At 42.3% G+C, this 14920-nt stretch overlaps 1 protein-coding gene across 6 annotated transcripts; it reads left to right on the top strand.

The window, feature by feature from the left end:
* Nucleotides 1-9734: 9734 nt before the first annotated feature.
* LOC110507583 (serine/arginine-rich splicing factor 7) lies at nucleotides 9735-14810 on the top strand. Of its 6 annotated transcripts, none has more exons than XR_016492657.1 (9): nucleotides 9735-10004; nucleotides 10553-10784; nucleotides 10990-11172; nucleotides 11629-11709; nucleotides 11804-11845; nucleotides 12058-12102; nucleotides 12218-12310; nucleotides 12827-13501; nucleotides 14358-14810. XR_016492657.1 is itself a non-coding variant. In XM_021587662.3 (8 exons), exons 2-8 carry the CDS (start codon nucleotides 10561-10563, stop codon nucleotides 14407-14409), a joined length of 720 nt encoding a protein of 239 aa, XP_021443337.1. In that variant the 5' UTR covers nucleotides 9735-10004; nucleotides 10553-10560; the 3' UTR covers nucleotides 14410-14810. The 6 variants fall into 6 exon arrangements, 4 of the variants coding, with proteins under 4 accessions (XP_021443337.1, XP_021443338.1, XP_090080636.1 ...); XR_016492658.1 differs by having other exon boundaries at nucleotides 9791-9855; XM_021587662.3 differs by lacking the exon at nucleotides 12827-13501.
* Nucleotides 14811-14920: the final 110 nt, after the last annotated feature.

Below are 14920 nucleotides of genomic sequence, written 5' to 3'. Positions count from 1 at the left end.
GCTCTTGAGGCTCTTACTGTTCACATCTCACTGGACTTCAGATATTACAGTGGAGATCATAGATCTGCATTCCACTCCAGACAGTAGATTCCTCCATCAACATCATGTTTGAGACATTGTACATTTTTATGACCTTTCGCAACCGCCATACGAGTGAAATTATGATTTAGCAATGCAGGCACATTGATGGTGTAAATATTATTTGTTACTGTCCAAGGGTGAGTTACTATCCACTGAAGCACAGCACAAAACGACACATTCATCTCCTAGAAATATGATACTACGAGAGTGTATCGCCATCTAACGTATACTTTTCAAAAACAATCCGTTACTTGAATACAGGTATAAAGTCAACTTTACAAATATACTGTATCCCTTTGGCTCCACGCCTGCTCAGTGGACAGTAACTATTCATTGTACTTTGGTGGGTGTAGAGGTAAAAGCAGAGAGGGGTGGTGAGGTTGAGGGTAGCGCTTGTTTGCTCCAAAATATATCATATGCAAGGATATTGGTCACCTGTGTAAGACTTCAGGACCAGATGAGTTCTGTACCGAGATGTCTATATTGTTGTTCATTCAATCAAAATCGATCAATATTTGTGAAGGGAAAAAAACATTGCTCGTTTGTGATGCTATAACGGAACAACTTTTAGGTGTGGAGGGCTGTAAAGTCTTTGCTGTGGAATAGTGGGTAGAGATGCATGACAGAATAATAGTGACAGCACGGCACCGGCATGGACAAAAATAATGATAATGATGCATGCATGGGTGGTGACACGAGAATACAGTGTGTGTGTATTTCATAGGAGAATGGTTCACATAGAGCAGGATGTCCAGACTGCAGCCAGACCTGTGAAGAGCATACAGACTGCTTCTGCTCCTCACCTGTTAACAGTAAAGGCTGCTCTGGAAATATCCCAACCCAACCCCAGCTAATTGGCCCAAAATACAGCAACACTGGGCCACCATCAGTACCTAAGACCATGGCATATAAGTTAACTTATTTTGGAGTGAGGCTTACTGTACTCCAACTTGTCCAACAGTGTTAGTTCCAAATGCTCCTATTCTTCTGGTTATTCTGGTTTCTTACCTTTTGAAATCCAAACCGCTCCGTTTGCGTAACAGTGAAACTGGGAGAGATTACATTTCAACCCAAGGGTTCTCATCATGTTCTAATCAGGTACTGACTGTTATGCAGTAACTACAGATCGTCGCTACAGTCATTCTGCGTCATACCCATTTATTGCCTTAAAGTCTAGTATTTAATATTTTGTTTAATTTGACTTGTCTTGCACTTTGTTGAGTATGTGTATGCTTGGAGCGGGAACCCGAAACCAAATAGATTTTTGTGCAATGTGTGGAACCAGTGGCAGCTCAGAGTAATCTCTACTACTTAGCTAAGAAAAGTGGCAGAGGTAATATACACTATACAGTGGGGTGAAAAAGTATTTAGTCAGCCACCAATTGTGCAAGTTCTCCCACTTAAAAAGATGAGAGAGGCATGTCATTTTCATCATAGGTACACTTCAACTATGACAAACAAAATTAGAAGAAAAAAATCCAGAAAAATCACATTGTAGGATTTTTTATGAATTTATTTGCAAATTATGGTGGAAAATAAGTATTTGTTCAATAACAAAAGTTTATCTCAATACTTTGTTATAGCCTTTGTTGGCAATGACAGAGGTCAAACGTTTTCTGTAAGTCTTCACAAGGTTTTCACACACTGTTGCTGGTATTTTGGCCCATTCCTTCATGCAGATCTCCTCTAGAGCAGTGATGTTTTGGGGCTGTTGCTGGGCAACACAGACTTTCAACACCCTCCAAAGATTTTCTATGGGGTTGAGATCTGGAGACTGGCTAGGCCACTCCAGGACCTTGAAATGCTTCTTGCGAAGCCACTCCTTCGTTGCCCGGGCGGTGTGTTTGGGATCATTGTCATGCTGAAAGACCTAGCCACGTTTCATCTTCAATGCCCTTGCTGATGGAAGGAGGTTTTCACTCAAAATCTCACGATACATGGCCCCATTCATTCTTTCCTTTACACGGATCAGTCGTCCTGGTCCCTTTGCAGAAAAACAGCCCCCAAAGCATGATGTTTCCACCCCCATGCTTCACAGTAGGTATGGTGTTCTTTGGATGCAACTCAGCATTCTTTGTCCTCCAAACACGACGAGTTGAGTTTTTACCAAAATATAGCTTTAGATATTATAGTTATATTTTGGTTTCATCTGACCATATGACATTCTCCCAATCTTCTTCTGGATCATCCAAATGCTCTCTAGCAAACTTCAGACGGGCCTGGACATGTACTGGCTTAAGCAGGGGGACACGTCTGGCACTGCAGGATTTGAGTCCCTGGCGGCGTAGTGTGTTACTGATGGTAGGCTTTGTTACTTTGGTCCCAGCTCTCTGCAGGTCATTCACTAGGTCCCCCTGTGTAGTTCTGGGATTTTTGCTCACCGTTCTTGTGATCATTTTGACTCCACGGGGTGAGATCTTGTGTGGAGCCCCAGATCGAGGGAGATTATCAGTGGTCTTGTATGTCTTCCATTTCCTAATAATTGCTCCCACAGTTGATTTCTTCAAACCAAGTTGCTTACCTATTGCAGATTCAGTCTTCCCAGCCTGGTGCAGGTCTACAATTTTGTTTCTGGTGTCCTTTGACAGCTCTTTGGTCTTGGCCATAGTGGAGTTTGGAGTGTGACTGTTTGAGGTTGTGGACAGGTGTCTTTTATACTGATAACAAGTTCAAACAGGTGCCATTAATACAGGTAACGAGTGGAGGACAGAGGAGCCTCTTAAAGAAGAAGTTACAGGTCTGTGAGAGCCAGAAATCTTGCTTGTTTGTAGGTGACCAAAATACTTATTTTTCACCATAATTTGCAAATGAATTCATACAAAATCCTACAATGTGATTTTCTGGATTTTTCTTCTTCTCATTTTGTCTGTCATAGTTGAAGTGTACCTATGATGATGAAAATTACAGGCCTCTCTCATCTTTTTAAGTGGGAGAACTTGCACAATTGGTGGCTGACTACAAACTTTTTTGCCCCACTGTATATACAAAAGTATGTGGATAACCCTTCAAATTAGTGGATTTGGCTATTTCAGCCACACCAGTTGCCGACAGGTGTATAAAATCGAGCACACCGCCATGCAATCTCCATAGACAAACATTGGCAGTAGAATGGCCTTACTGAAGAGCTCAGTGACTTTCAACGTGGCACCGTCATAAGATGCCACCATTCCAACAAGTCAGTTCTAAAAATGTTTGGCCTGCTAGAGCTGCCCCGGTCAACTGTAAGTGGTGTTATTGTGAAGTGGAAGCATCTAGGAGCAACAATGGCCACACAAGCTCACAGAACAGGATTGCCGAGTCCTGAAGCTCATAAAAATTATTCTGTCCTCGGTTGCAAAGCTCACTACTGAGTTCCAAACTGCCTCTGGAAGAAATGTCAGCGCAATAACTTTTTGTCGGGAGCTTCATGAAATGGGTTTCCATGGCCGAGCAGCCGCACACAAGCCTAAGTTCACCATGCGCAATGCCAAGCTTCGGCTGGAGTGGTGTAAAGCTCTCCACCATTGGAGCAGTGGAAACACATTCTCCGGAGTGATGAATCACGCTTCACCATCTGGTTTGGCGGATGCCATGAGAAAGCTACCTGCTCGAATGCATAGTGCCAACTGTAAAGTTTGGTGTAAAAGGAATAATGGTCTGGGGATGTTTTTCATGGTTTCGGGCTAGGCCTCTTAGTTCCAGTGAAGGGAAATCTTATTTCTACAGCATAGAATGACATTCTAGATGATTCTGTGCTTCAAATTTTGTGGCAACAGTTTGGGGAAGGCCCTTTCCTGTTTCAGCATGACAATGCCCCTGTGCACAAAGCGAGGTCCATACAGAAATGCTTTGTCGAGATCAGTGTGGAAGAACTTGACTAGCCTGACCTCAACCCCATTGGCCACCTTTTGGGATGAATTGGAACGCCAACTGCGAGCCAGGCCTAATCGCCTAACATCAGTGCCCGACCACACTAATGCTCTTGTTCCAACATCTAGTGGAAAGCCTTCATAGGAGGCTGTTATAGCAGCAAAGGAGAGACCAACTCCATATTAATACCCATGATTTTGGAATGAGACCTTCGATGAGCAGGTGTCCACATAATTTTGGTCATGTAGTGTATGATTACATATAAACTGAAATAACATCTTCATGAAAGATCCACTTAGGTATACTTTGTTTACTCTGGATTTGACTCTACTTTATAATATTTTGTTACTCCTGCCCCATTCTCAATGAGATGAAAGTGCAATAAGTAAGATAGTGGGAGATGGGGAGGGGCAGTGAACTGTTACTGTCCATGATCCTTACATGTGGCTCAATCGCCTGACTTACTGAGTCGCTAAGAAAACATTTATAATAACAGGACAACAAGGCTGACACAAAATGGAGGTGTGTTTATCTCAGTATTGCCAGGTGTTCTGAGGTGGATATGGAGAGAGAATAGAACACAGCAGTGAGGCTCTGTCAATATGCTGCACAATACTAGAGACAGATGTTATATCGTATGAGAGTTTTCCCCACTTATTTTAGAGTTCAGGATAGTTGAACTCTAGTTGAACTGTAGCGTTGTCAGTGAGTACAACCAGTGAGAATGATTAACATTTAAATATTACAAATGCAAAAAGTGGATTAATGACTAATGACATTTTGGAAATAAAGTGAGTAAACAAACTGACCCCTTCAACTACAGATGTACTGATTCAAATAGCAACTTAATGAAATTGGAATGCACACTTAAGAATAGTTATGTATAAATATGGTTATTGATGCTTGTATAACATACAAAGATTTCAGTTACCTTGACCCTCCTCAGTGTTTCCCCACTAACAGTGTTAGTCAACTTTTGAAAAGCAACTTCTTATCTCTTCTTCAACAACAAAAAAATCCAGAAGTGACATTTTTCTATTTTCAAATGATATTGGTAATGGTGGAAGCACCACAGATGTAGCCCCGATGGTTTAGGCAGGTGATAAAGAGGCATTTAGATATTTCTCTAATTGTCCAATTTGAAGGCAAATTTCCCCTTGAACTGTTCATTTGATGTACCACTAGCTGATTTATTATTTCTCTCCTAAATCACTGTGTCTTATGTTTTTATATTCTACATGCACATTTCTGTTGCCCAGATTATTTAAATTATTTATATTTATTAATGATATTTTATTGTTCAACGGCTCCTTGAAGCAAACCATTTGAACCGTTACAATGTTTCAAAGAGAGTAGTTGCAATGTGCAAAAATATAAACCTGAATCTTCTGTGAGTTCATCTTGATGAGCAGTCAACTCGGCTCACTCAGTGGGAGTAAAACACTTATTTTCTCCAGTGTTTGTTGCACCCTCTACCAACCGACATACAGTACCAGTCAAAAGTTTGGACACACCTACTCATTCAAGGGGTTTTCTTTATTTTTACTATTTTCTACGTTTGTAGAATAGTAGTGAAGACATCAAACCTATGAAATACCACATATGGAATCATGTAGTAACCAGAAAAGTGTTAAACAAATCTAAATATATTTTATTATTTGAGATTCTTCAAAGTAGCCACCCTTTGTCTTGATGACAGCTTTGCACACTCTTGTCATTCTCTCAACCAGCTTCATGAGGTAGTCACTTGGAATGCATTTCAATTAACAGGTGTGCCTTGTTCATTTGTGGAGTTTGAGACAATCAGTTGTGTTATGACAGGGTAAGGGTGGTATACAGAAGATAGCCCTATTTGTTAAAAGACCAAGTCCATATTATGGCAAGAACAGCTCAAATAAGCACATCATTACTTTAAGACACGCAGGTCAGTCAATAAGGAACATTTCCAGAAAATGTTTAAGTTTCTTCAAGTGCAGTCGCAAAAAACATCAAGCTCTATGATGAAACTGGCTCATGAGGACCGCCACAGGAATGGAAGACCCAGAGTTATCTCTGCTGCAGAGGATAAGTTCATTGGAGTTCACTGCTTCACAGTGTTCAAGTAACAGACCCATCTCAACATCAACTGTTCAGAGGAGACTGCGTGAATTAGGCCTTCATGGTCGAATTGCTGTAAAGAAACAATTACTACAGGACACCAATAAGAAGAGACTTGCTTGGGCCAAGAAACACGAGCAATGGACATTAGACCGGTCGAAATCTGTCTTTTGGTCTGATGAGTCCAAATTTGAGATTTTTGGTTCCAACCACCGTGTCTTCTTGAGACACAGAGTAGGTGAACGGATGATCTTCGTATTTGTGGTTCCCACTGTGAAGCATGGAGGAGGTGTGATGGTGATTTGCTGGTGACACTGTCAGTGATTTATTTAGAATTCAAGGCACACTTAACCAGCATGGCTACCAAAGCATTCTGCAGCAATACGCCATCCCATCATTTGTTTTCAACAGAACAATGACCCAACACACCTCCAGACTGTGTAAGGGCTATTTGACCAAGAAGGAGAGTGAGGGAGTGTTGCATCAGATGACCTGGCCTCCACAGTCATCCAACCTCAACCCAATTGAGATGGTTTGGGATGAGTTGGACCGCAGAGTGAAGGAAAAGCAGCCAACAAGTGCCCAGCATATGTAGGAACTCCTTCAAGACTGTTGGAAAAGCATTCCAGGTGAAGCTGGTTGAGAGAATGCCAAGAGTGTGCAAAGCTGTCATCAAGGCAAAGGGTGGCTACTTTGAAGAATCTCAAATCTAAAACTATATTTTGATTTGTTAAACACTTTTTTTTTTGTTACATGATTCTATATGTGTTATTTCGTAGTTTTGATGTCTTCACGATTATTCTATAATGTATAAAATAGGAAAAATAAAGAAAAAATCTTGAATGAGTAGGTGTGTCCAAACTTTTGACTGGTACTGTATATTTAATTAACTTGAAGACTATCAAGTGAGATTAGCATGTTTACATAAAAATAGTAATGGACATCGCAAGTATCTTGTCAGTTTGTTCAGCGTTGTGATATATAGAATGCCATTTACATTCATTGGGTTGGTTATGATATGCCTTTTCCTGAATAGAACTGTCTACAATGTTCAGTTTTTTTAATGACTTCTAGTTAACTGTCGGGCTTTTGCCATTGCTGTAGATGAAATATCACCCCCAGATGTTTTATGTGTGTGCAGTAAATGTCATCCTATCTGCAAATGCATGAACCCCTTGTGTGTTAGCATGGTCTCTTATGGACGTCTAGGTTTACATTTGGATCGAGTTATCCCAAAATAGTTTCTCTTCTTGTCCTGGGTGGCTGCTTGCGTGGTCTGCTCACGCTTGCAACAAACTGAGCGATGTCGACTTGGTCTAGCAGCAGGTGAATTGTCATTTTTTGATTACGTGTCTACAGTCTACTTATTTATTCACCAGCTACAAAAGCTGTGAAAAGAAAGCCTGACTTTTCCTGTCTATGTCTGAACGTCTCTGATCATTTGGTTGTCAGTTTGTTTGAGTATGATATCTGTGTCTGTTCGTGCCCCTCAACTTTCTGTATTGGGGTGATCCACCCCAGGTCGTGCTCTTCAATGTGTTCTTTGTGCAGTTTGATCTGTGAACCTTTCTCTCTGACTGACATTTGTATGGAATAGTGACTGACTTGAAGAAGATATGTGATATTTACATTCATTCAATACTGTAATAAATTATTTGAAAATTATATTGAATTTTTTTATGTAGGTAAAAACAAAGAAACTATGGCATGAGGTGTAATGTGTTTAGAAAAAACAAAGATGTAATCAACTCAAGTTGACCTTATTGAATATAGTTTATTTATTTTCAATGCTTACTGTGTCTGTGTAATCCTTTTTTATATGAGAACTTGAACGCAAGTGACAGACATTGACAACAACTTACATTACAAGTCATTGAGTAGGCTGCCATTCAAGACTTTCTCTCCTTATACAATGAACAAAAATAAAAATGCAACATGCAACAATTTCTAAGATTTTACTGAGTTACAGTTCAAATAAGGAAATGAGTCAATTGAAAACAATTCATTAAGCCCTAATCTATGGGTTTCACATGACTGGGAATACAGATAAGCATCTGTTGGTCACATACCTTTTTTAAAAAGGTAGGGGCATGGATCAGAAAACCAGTCAGTATCTGGTTTGACCTATTTGCCTCATGTAGCGCGACCCATCTCCTTCTCAAAGAGTTGATTAGGCTGTTGATTGTGGCCTTTGGAATGTTGTCACACCCCTCTTCAATGGCTGTGCTCAGTTGCTGGGTATTGGCGGGAACTGGAACATGTGGTCGTACACGTCGATCCAGAGCATCCCAAACATGCTCAAAGGATGATATATCTGATGAGTATGCAGACCATGGAAGAACTGGGACATTTTCAGCTTCCAGCTTCCATTTGTACAGATCCTTGCAACATAGGGCAGTGCATTATCATGCTGAAACCTGAGGTGATAATGGGCCTCAGAATCTCGTCACAGCATCTCTGTGCATTTCAATTGCCATCAATAAAATTCAATTGTGTTCATTGTCTATAACTTATGCCTGGCCATACCATGACCCCACCGCCACCATGGGGAACTCTGTTCACAACATTGACATCAGCAAACCACTCGCCCACAAGACGCCATACACGCTGTCTGCCATCTGCTGGTACAGTTGAAACCGGGATTCATCCCGTTTAGAGCACACTTCTCCAGCATGCCAGTGGCCATCGAAGGTCAAGGCCCTAGTGAGAATGACGAGCACAGATGAGGGCTCCCGAGTGGCGGAGTGGTCTAAGGCACTGCATCTCAGTGCTAGAGGCGTCACTACAGACCCTGGTTTGATTCCAGGCTGTATCACAACTGGCCGTGATTGGGAGTCCCATAGGGTGGCGCACAATTGACCTAGCGTCGTCTGGGTTTGGCTAGGGTAGGCCATCATTGTAAATAAGAATTTATTCTTAACTTGTCTTGCCTAGTTAAATTAAAATATGAGATTCCCTGAGATGGTTTCTGACAGTTTGTGCAGAAACTCTTCCATTGTGAAAACCCAGTTTCATCAGCTGTCCAGGTGGCTAGTCTCAGACAGGTGAAGAAGCTGGATGTGTCGGTCCCGGGGGCCAAGATGGACATACTGCCAAATTCTCGAAAATGCCTTTGGAGATGGCTTATGGTAGAGAAATGAACATTAAATTCTCTAGGAACAGCTCTGGTGGACATTCCTGCCGTCAGCATTCCAATTGCACGCTCCATTGGATATCACCAACTTCCACGAATGATATAACATGTAGGGAGAACCCTAACTAATTTTGCATAATTAAACCAACAAGTCAAAGTTCCAGGGGTCAAGTAAGCAATGTCTGAGATGGCTGTGGCATTGTGTTGTGTGACAAAACTCCACATTTTAGAGTGGTCTTTTACTGTCACCAGCACAAGGTTCACCTGTGTAATGATCATGCTGTTTAATGAGCTTCTTGATATGCCACACCTGTCAGGTAGATGGATTCTCTTGTTAAATAGAAATGCTCACGAACAGGATGTAAACAAATTTATGCTCAAAATTTGAGACAAATAAGCTTTGTATGCATATGGAACATTTCTGGGATATTTTATAACAGCTCATGAAACACTTTACATTTTTTTGTTCAGTATATCTCAATCTCAAAAATAATTCAATATATGGAAATTGTAGGTATAAAATCAAGACTTCTCTCAAATCTGTGTGGAAGATTGGGGGCAAGGGGATGGTCAGTTGCCAAGGCCGATAATAACATCATAACCAATGTGAAGAAAAACACATGACCTCACTGTAGCGGGGCACGTTACTGCGCAAGTGCATTCTTGCACGGGTAGTCTGACAGAACAGCGAATAGGTTTGTTGCCTAGTGAAGAATTTGAAATCCAGTAAAATAAGTAATCAAAATAAGAAATAGTTTAAGATTGAATACGTTTCGCCCATGTTTTATTTCTGTAAATTGAGCGGACACTGATAAATTAATCGCGGAACTGTTTGGGGATAAAGGTAATCGCACGGACGCCATTGTTTACTTGAGCAAGCTAGTTGGATAACGTTGTTTCTAGCTAGCTAGCTAGCTACATTGTCTCTGGTTAATTTGAGTATGGCACTAGCGATAAAATTGTTATCAACACAGTATAATAAGGAAGAAGCATTGTCAGTGAGATAGTGAGCAACGGGCTATTGTCTTCTACCAATATTTAACTAAAACAGCGAGTGCAGAAATGGTGCATATTCATTATGCCGATTCTGTTGCAAAACGTTTCGTAAACGGAAGCCAATTGTACGAAACGGGGCGGGACCTACCTGAATTTGTCCAATATGAACTCTCGTTTAGCTGTTAGCTTCCGTTTGGTTCTTAAACAGATTCCGTAATGAATACACCCCTGGCTAACTCGTTTTCTTGCTTGTATTTATAGCTAACGTTAGCCAGCTCGTTTATTTATATTAGTAGCTAGCTTCATACTCTCAAGCACAGCTCAATTTTCTTATGTTTACTTTTCAACCAACTTTAGCTAGTTAGCTGGTTCACGGTGTCTCCCTCTTTCCTCCAGGTGGGGAGATGTCATACCACTCGTCTTCTCGCAGCTCTTCTCGTAACACCGATTGCAAGGTCTATGTTGGCGACTTAGGCAACGGTGCTGCCAAGGGTGAGCTAGAGCGGGCGTTCAGTTACTATGGCCCTTTACGCACGGTTTGGGTGGCCAGGAACCCCCCAGGTTTCGCATTTGTGGAGTATGAGGATGCCCGTGATGCAGAGGACGCAGTTAAAGGCATGGATGGAAAGTGAGTAACTTTATATTTATCTGCACATTTCACAGCCCATAATGTTGTCACATCAGTTTATATATATTTTGGTTGAAGTGGTGTTTTCAGTTTTGGGATATTAATTGTGATTCAGGCATTACTCTTGCAGACTTTGCCCAGTATTACACAATATTTTCTTTCTTACCCTGTTATCACTAAACTCTGCCCTCTTTCCCTACCTCAGGGTGCTGTGCGGCTCTCGGATCCGTGTGGAGCTGTCCACTGGCATGTCACGGAAGACCAAACATGGCCGCCCCAGCCGCCGCCACTTTGACCCTCAAGACCGCTGCTACCAGTGTGGGGACAGGGGCCACTATGCCTACGACTGCTACCGTTTCAGCAAGAGGGGGGGAGGTCGTCGGAGCAGGTATTCTACTTGCCCAATGTCTGCTTCTGATATACTGCCAGTAGCAGTCATAATTCTGCGTAAGGCAGGTGATGTAGTTTTCCTCTTATGCAACATTGTTCTTATTACTTCAAAGTATCATTTGGTGTGAGAAAATACAGTTCCATTTATGTCGAGAAAAACTATGACACACAGACAAAATTTGCTGACCTGGTTGGATTCATCTATACTGCTGAGGGGCAATGCTGTCCTCTTTGTTTCACTACTGTGGTTACATATTAGAGCAGGGGTTCTTAAACCTTTTCAGCTCGAGACCCAAATGAGAAATTGACTGTCCTCCCGTGACCCAAATCGTCCTCCAATCCAAATTAAGTAGAAATAGTGTGTGGTTATAAGATGTATTCTCATAACTCCCGACCAACCTTTCACAGAATAACCCTGTATTAGAGACATCAAAGCCTGTTTCTTGTATTCCAGATCACGCTCTCGCTCCCGGTCTCGTTCCGTCTCCAGGTCACGTGGCAGCCGCTATCGATCCCGCTCCCGCAGCAATGACCGGTAAGTCAACAGGTTTTCTCCTCCTACCTCCTGCTTTTCTACTGTCATTCAAACATCTCCCTGTGCTGATACTGGTCTCTCTTCTACAAAACAGCAGCAGGCACCGCTCCCCATCTTATCCCAAACGTAGGAAGAGGTAAGAGTCTACGGGTAATTTTGCATGCTGATGATGTTTCTTTTTTTCTTTTTTTATTGGTTTCATAGGAAGTATAGTTTCCATTTGCATTCTGGGCAAACCTGTTTGATCATCCCTTTTGTTCCTGCAAATGTATTCATATGATTGTTTTAATTTATCTATTGGCTTCAAAACATGTAATTTTCTTGGAACACTTCACCCTTCCATAATAGGTCTGGTTCCCCTGTGCGGTCAAAGTCCAGGACCTCTGTTAGGAGGTAAGCCGTTTTGGAATAACAGTTGCACAATACTTTCCTTTGAAAGCTGACCTGTCTCTTGATCCCATCTAGGTTGGTGCCAGCGCTTGAGCCCCCATGTTTTTTTGTGTTGCAGTCGTTCCCGTTCTCGGTCAGGGTCCCGGGCCAGAGGGCGCTCTGCGTCTCGCTCTCGCTCCAGATCCCGCTCTCCCAGCCATAAGAGGAATAGGTAAGATTTCTTCCTCGTCAACCCATACCTTCAAAGCTGTTACTGCACTGTGTAAATGCCATGACTTAGCCCATATTGTACAATACTGCTAATTATACTTAATTTGGAATATTGTTTTGCAAATGTGCTGGAAGCCTCCCTTCTCCCCCCACCTATTTAAATCATAAAATCACATTTTTCAAAGACGAGTCCACACATTCACTCAGCTTAAGTATACTGCTATCTGTTAGACAGGGCTAGGTGTGATCAGGTAAGTCGTGGGTAGCTGCCCCCTCAACCTCAGACCAGCCTCCACCCGAAGTCTGCTGAGTCGACCTTCCAGAACGCACAGAGCGACAACTCATCAGAGAGATGGCTGCTGCAGGAGATGGGGCCAGGGATGGGGAGTTAAAATAAAGTCAGGGACTCTAACGCACCCCAAGCTAGAGTGAGGAACACTGCCCCAACATATACCCCCAAACCCCCCCCTCTTTATCTTTTACAAATACCTGATTTTAATGTTCTTTTCTCTTGGAGGTCCCTCTCCTAGAATGACCAGGCCAGACCTTGATTAGCTTCAGAGAGTCGCACACAGAGCTGATGAGCCTATACTCCGAGACAGAGGGGCTGTTTGGGTGACGGCTGGGGGGAGCGTGGCTCTTCTCTTTTCTCTTCTCCCTCAGATCCAGCCTCAATTTGATTAGCTTCAGAGGGCGAGAGAACCTCAAAAACCCAAAAGAGAAATCTGTCGTGATCAGACTCCAGTGACCAATCGCATCAGGCCTTTTTTTAAAGAGAGAGTGTGGGGAGTCGACTGACTGCACAAGCACTTACCAGGGTCATCCCTTGCGGTGTTAACGTCCTCCCGGAGGGTGACAAGGGCTGACAAGAAATCAGCCTACACCACGCTGGTTAAAGAGGTCGTCCGACGCACGTTTTGACGAGACACATCCATCCTACGCGCGCACACACAGTTGTTCCACCCACCCCACTCCCTCCCAGAACCCACGCACCACAGACCTGAACGCTGAGCCGAGTTCAGTCGACCAGTTAAGGCCCCCTCCCTACAGAGCCCGGCCTCTTGCTTAGCTTCTGAGAGGGTGAGAAAGGAGAGCTGACGAGAGATCAGACTTCAAGACCCTCCGAGTGTGTCTTCGAGTTCTAGCATCCGTCGCTTCTCTGTACATGTTGTTTCTGCCACTGTCTCCAAAGGTAACGAAAACCCAAGAGTCAATGTCATTCATGATCAGAACGCAGACGTATAGTCTGATACTCCCTAACATACTGTACACTAACATTCAACTATACAGAGCATGCACTGTCAGAATCCACAGGTGTATGTATGTGTGTTTCTGTCTGGGTGGGTGTATGAGTGTTAAGTATTTGGAATACATTACATATTATCCTGGGTGTAGTGATAGTGTTTTATTTTGTAGGGAGCAAGTAGCTGATTTACTTACCTTGATGGTGGCTTGTCCTTATACTCTATATTAGGTCAACCTATTTGAATGTTTGCGCTGTTCCCTTTGGTTTTAAGTAACTGTCTGCACATAGTTTACCATATCAAGGTAGGATTCTAAAGACTTGGGCTTGCAAAAGGCAAGTCTTTTGCCATTTATTTGGTCAGTATTTGTTTTGGGTGCCATTAGTAAAGTTCTGGTCTTTTGTCTATTTGTGTGAAAATGCAAGGGTGGATTTTAGCACCTCAAACCCCCTTTTAAAACATCCTAGTCTCTCAACACCCAGCTCCTCCATTTACTTGACCTCTGGAACTTTCACTTGTTGGCTTAATTATGCTAAATTAATTAGGGTTCTCCCTACATGTTATATCATTCGTGGAAGTTGTCGATCTCCAATGAAGCTGTAATGCGTTGTATTTATAAAGTATGAAAGTGACTTGACCAAGGCAAACTGGTTGTAGTGGGACAGAGTTCATTATGGGCCAGCAGTGTTGGAGCTGAGATGGATGCCGGGTTAGTTATTGAGAGGACAAGATGGGTGCCGGGCTAGTTATTGAGAGGACATGCTGTGTCTGCCCTGTACTTACACCTCTCTCTGTCTGTTTCAGTCGTTCCAGATCCCCAAGCCAGAAAAAGAGCCCCACCCCAGGCGAAGATTGATTTGAAGACTAAACTCGTCCCCATCCCCCTCCAACCAACTGGCTTTAGCCTTGCAGCTATTTGTTTTGTCATTGTTCCCTGCATTGATTAGAATCTACCCCTTTTCTGATGCTGTGTAATTACTCTACAGGATTAGCTTTATATCTAACCCTGCATGCCTTACATGATGTCACATTCCTAAAATGTCTCTCCCGTATGTCCAATTTTTTAAATTTAGCAAAACAGTTCAAATATCTAATTTCAGAAGTGGGATTTGTGAACCAGAACTTTGTATTTGTTCTTATTTCCTATACTATATTCAGTGTGGAATTGTGTTCAAGAGCTGTAACAGATGTACTTGAAGTTTTGCTTTCCCTGGCTTATGGCAGTAGCAGATTTTGGAATAAATCTTGACACGTTAATTCAGTGTTTTTGTTTTACACGTTGAGGACATATACAGAATGTGTCTTACATGGAGATGTTTTATAGTGAACAGGGAAATTACATGATATAGTTCCCATCTACAATGGTT

The sequence above is a fragment of the Oncorhynchus mykiss genome, chromosome 27 (genome assembly GCF_057628025.1).
Source record: "Oncorhynchus mykiss isolate SJ-2025 chromosome 27, ASM5762802v1, whole genome shotgun sequence".
In the NCBI taxonomy this organism is placed as follows: domain Eukaryota; kingdom Metazoa; phylum Chordata; class Actinopteri; order Salmoniformes; family Salmonidae; genus Oncorhynchus; species Oncorhynchus mykiss.
Note: the sequence above shows the minus strand (reverse complement) of the source record. Positions and strands in the feature narration are given on the sequence as shown.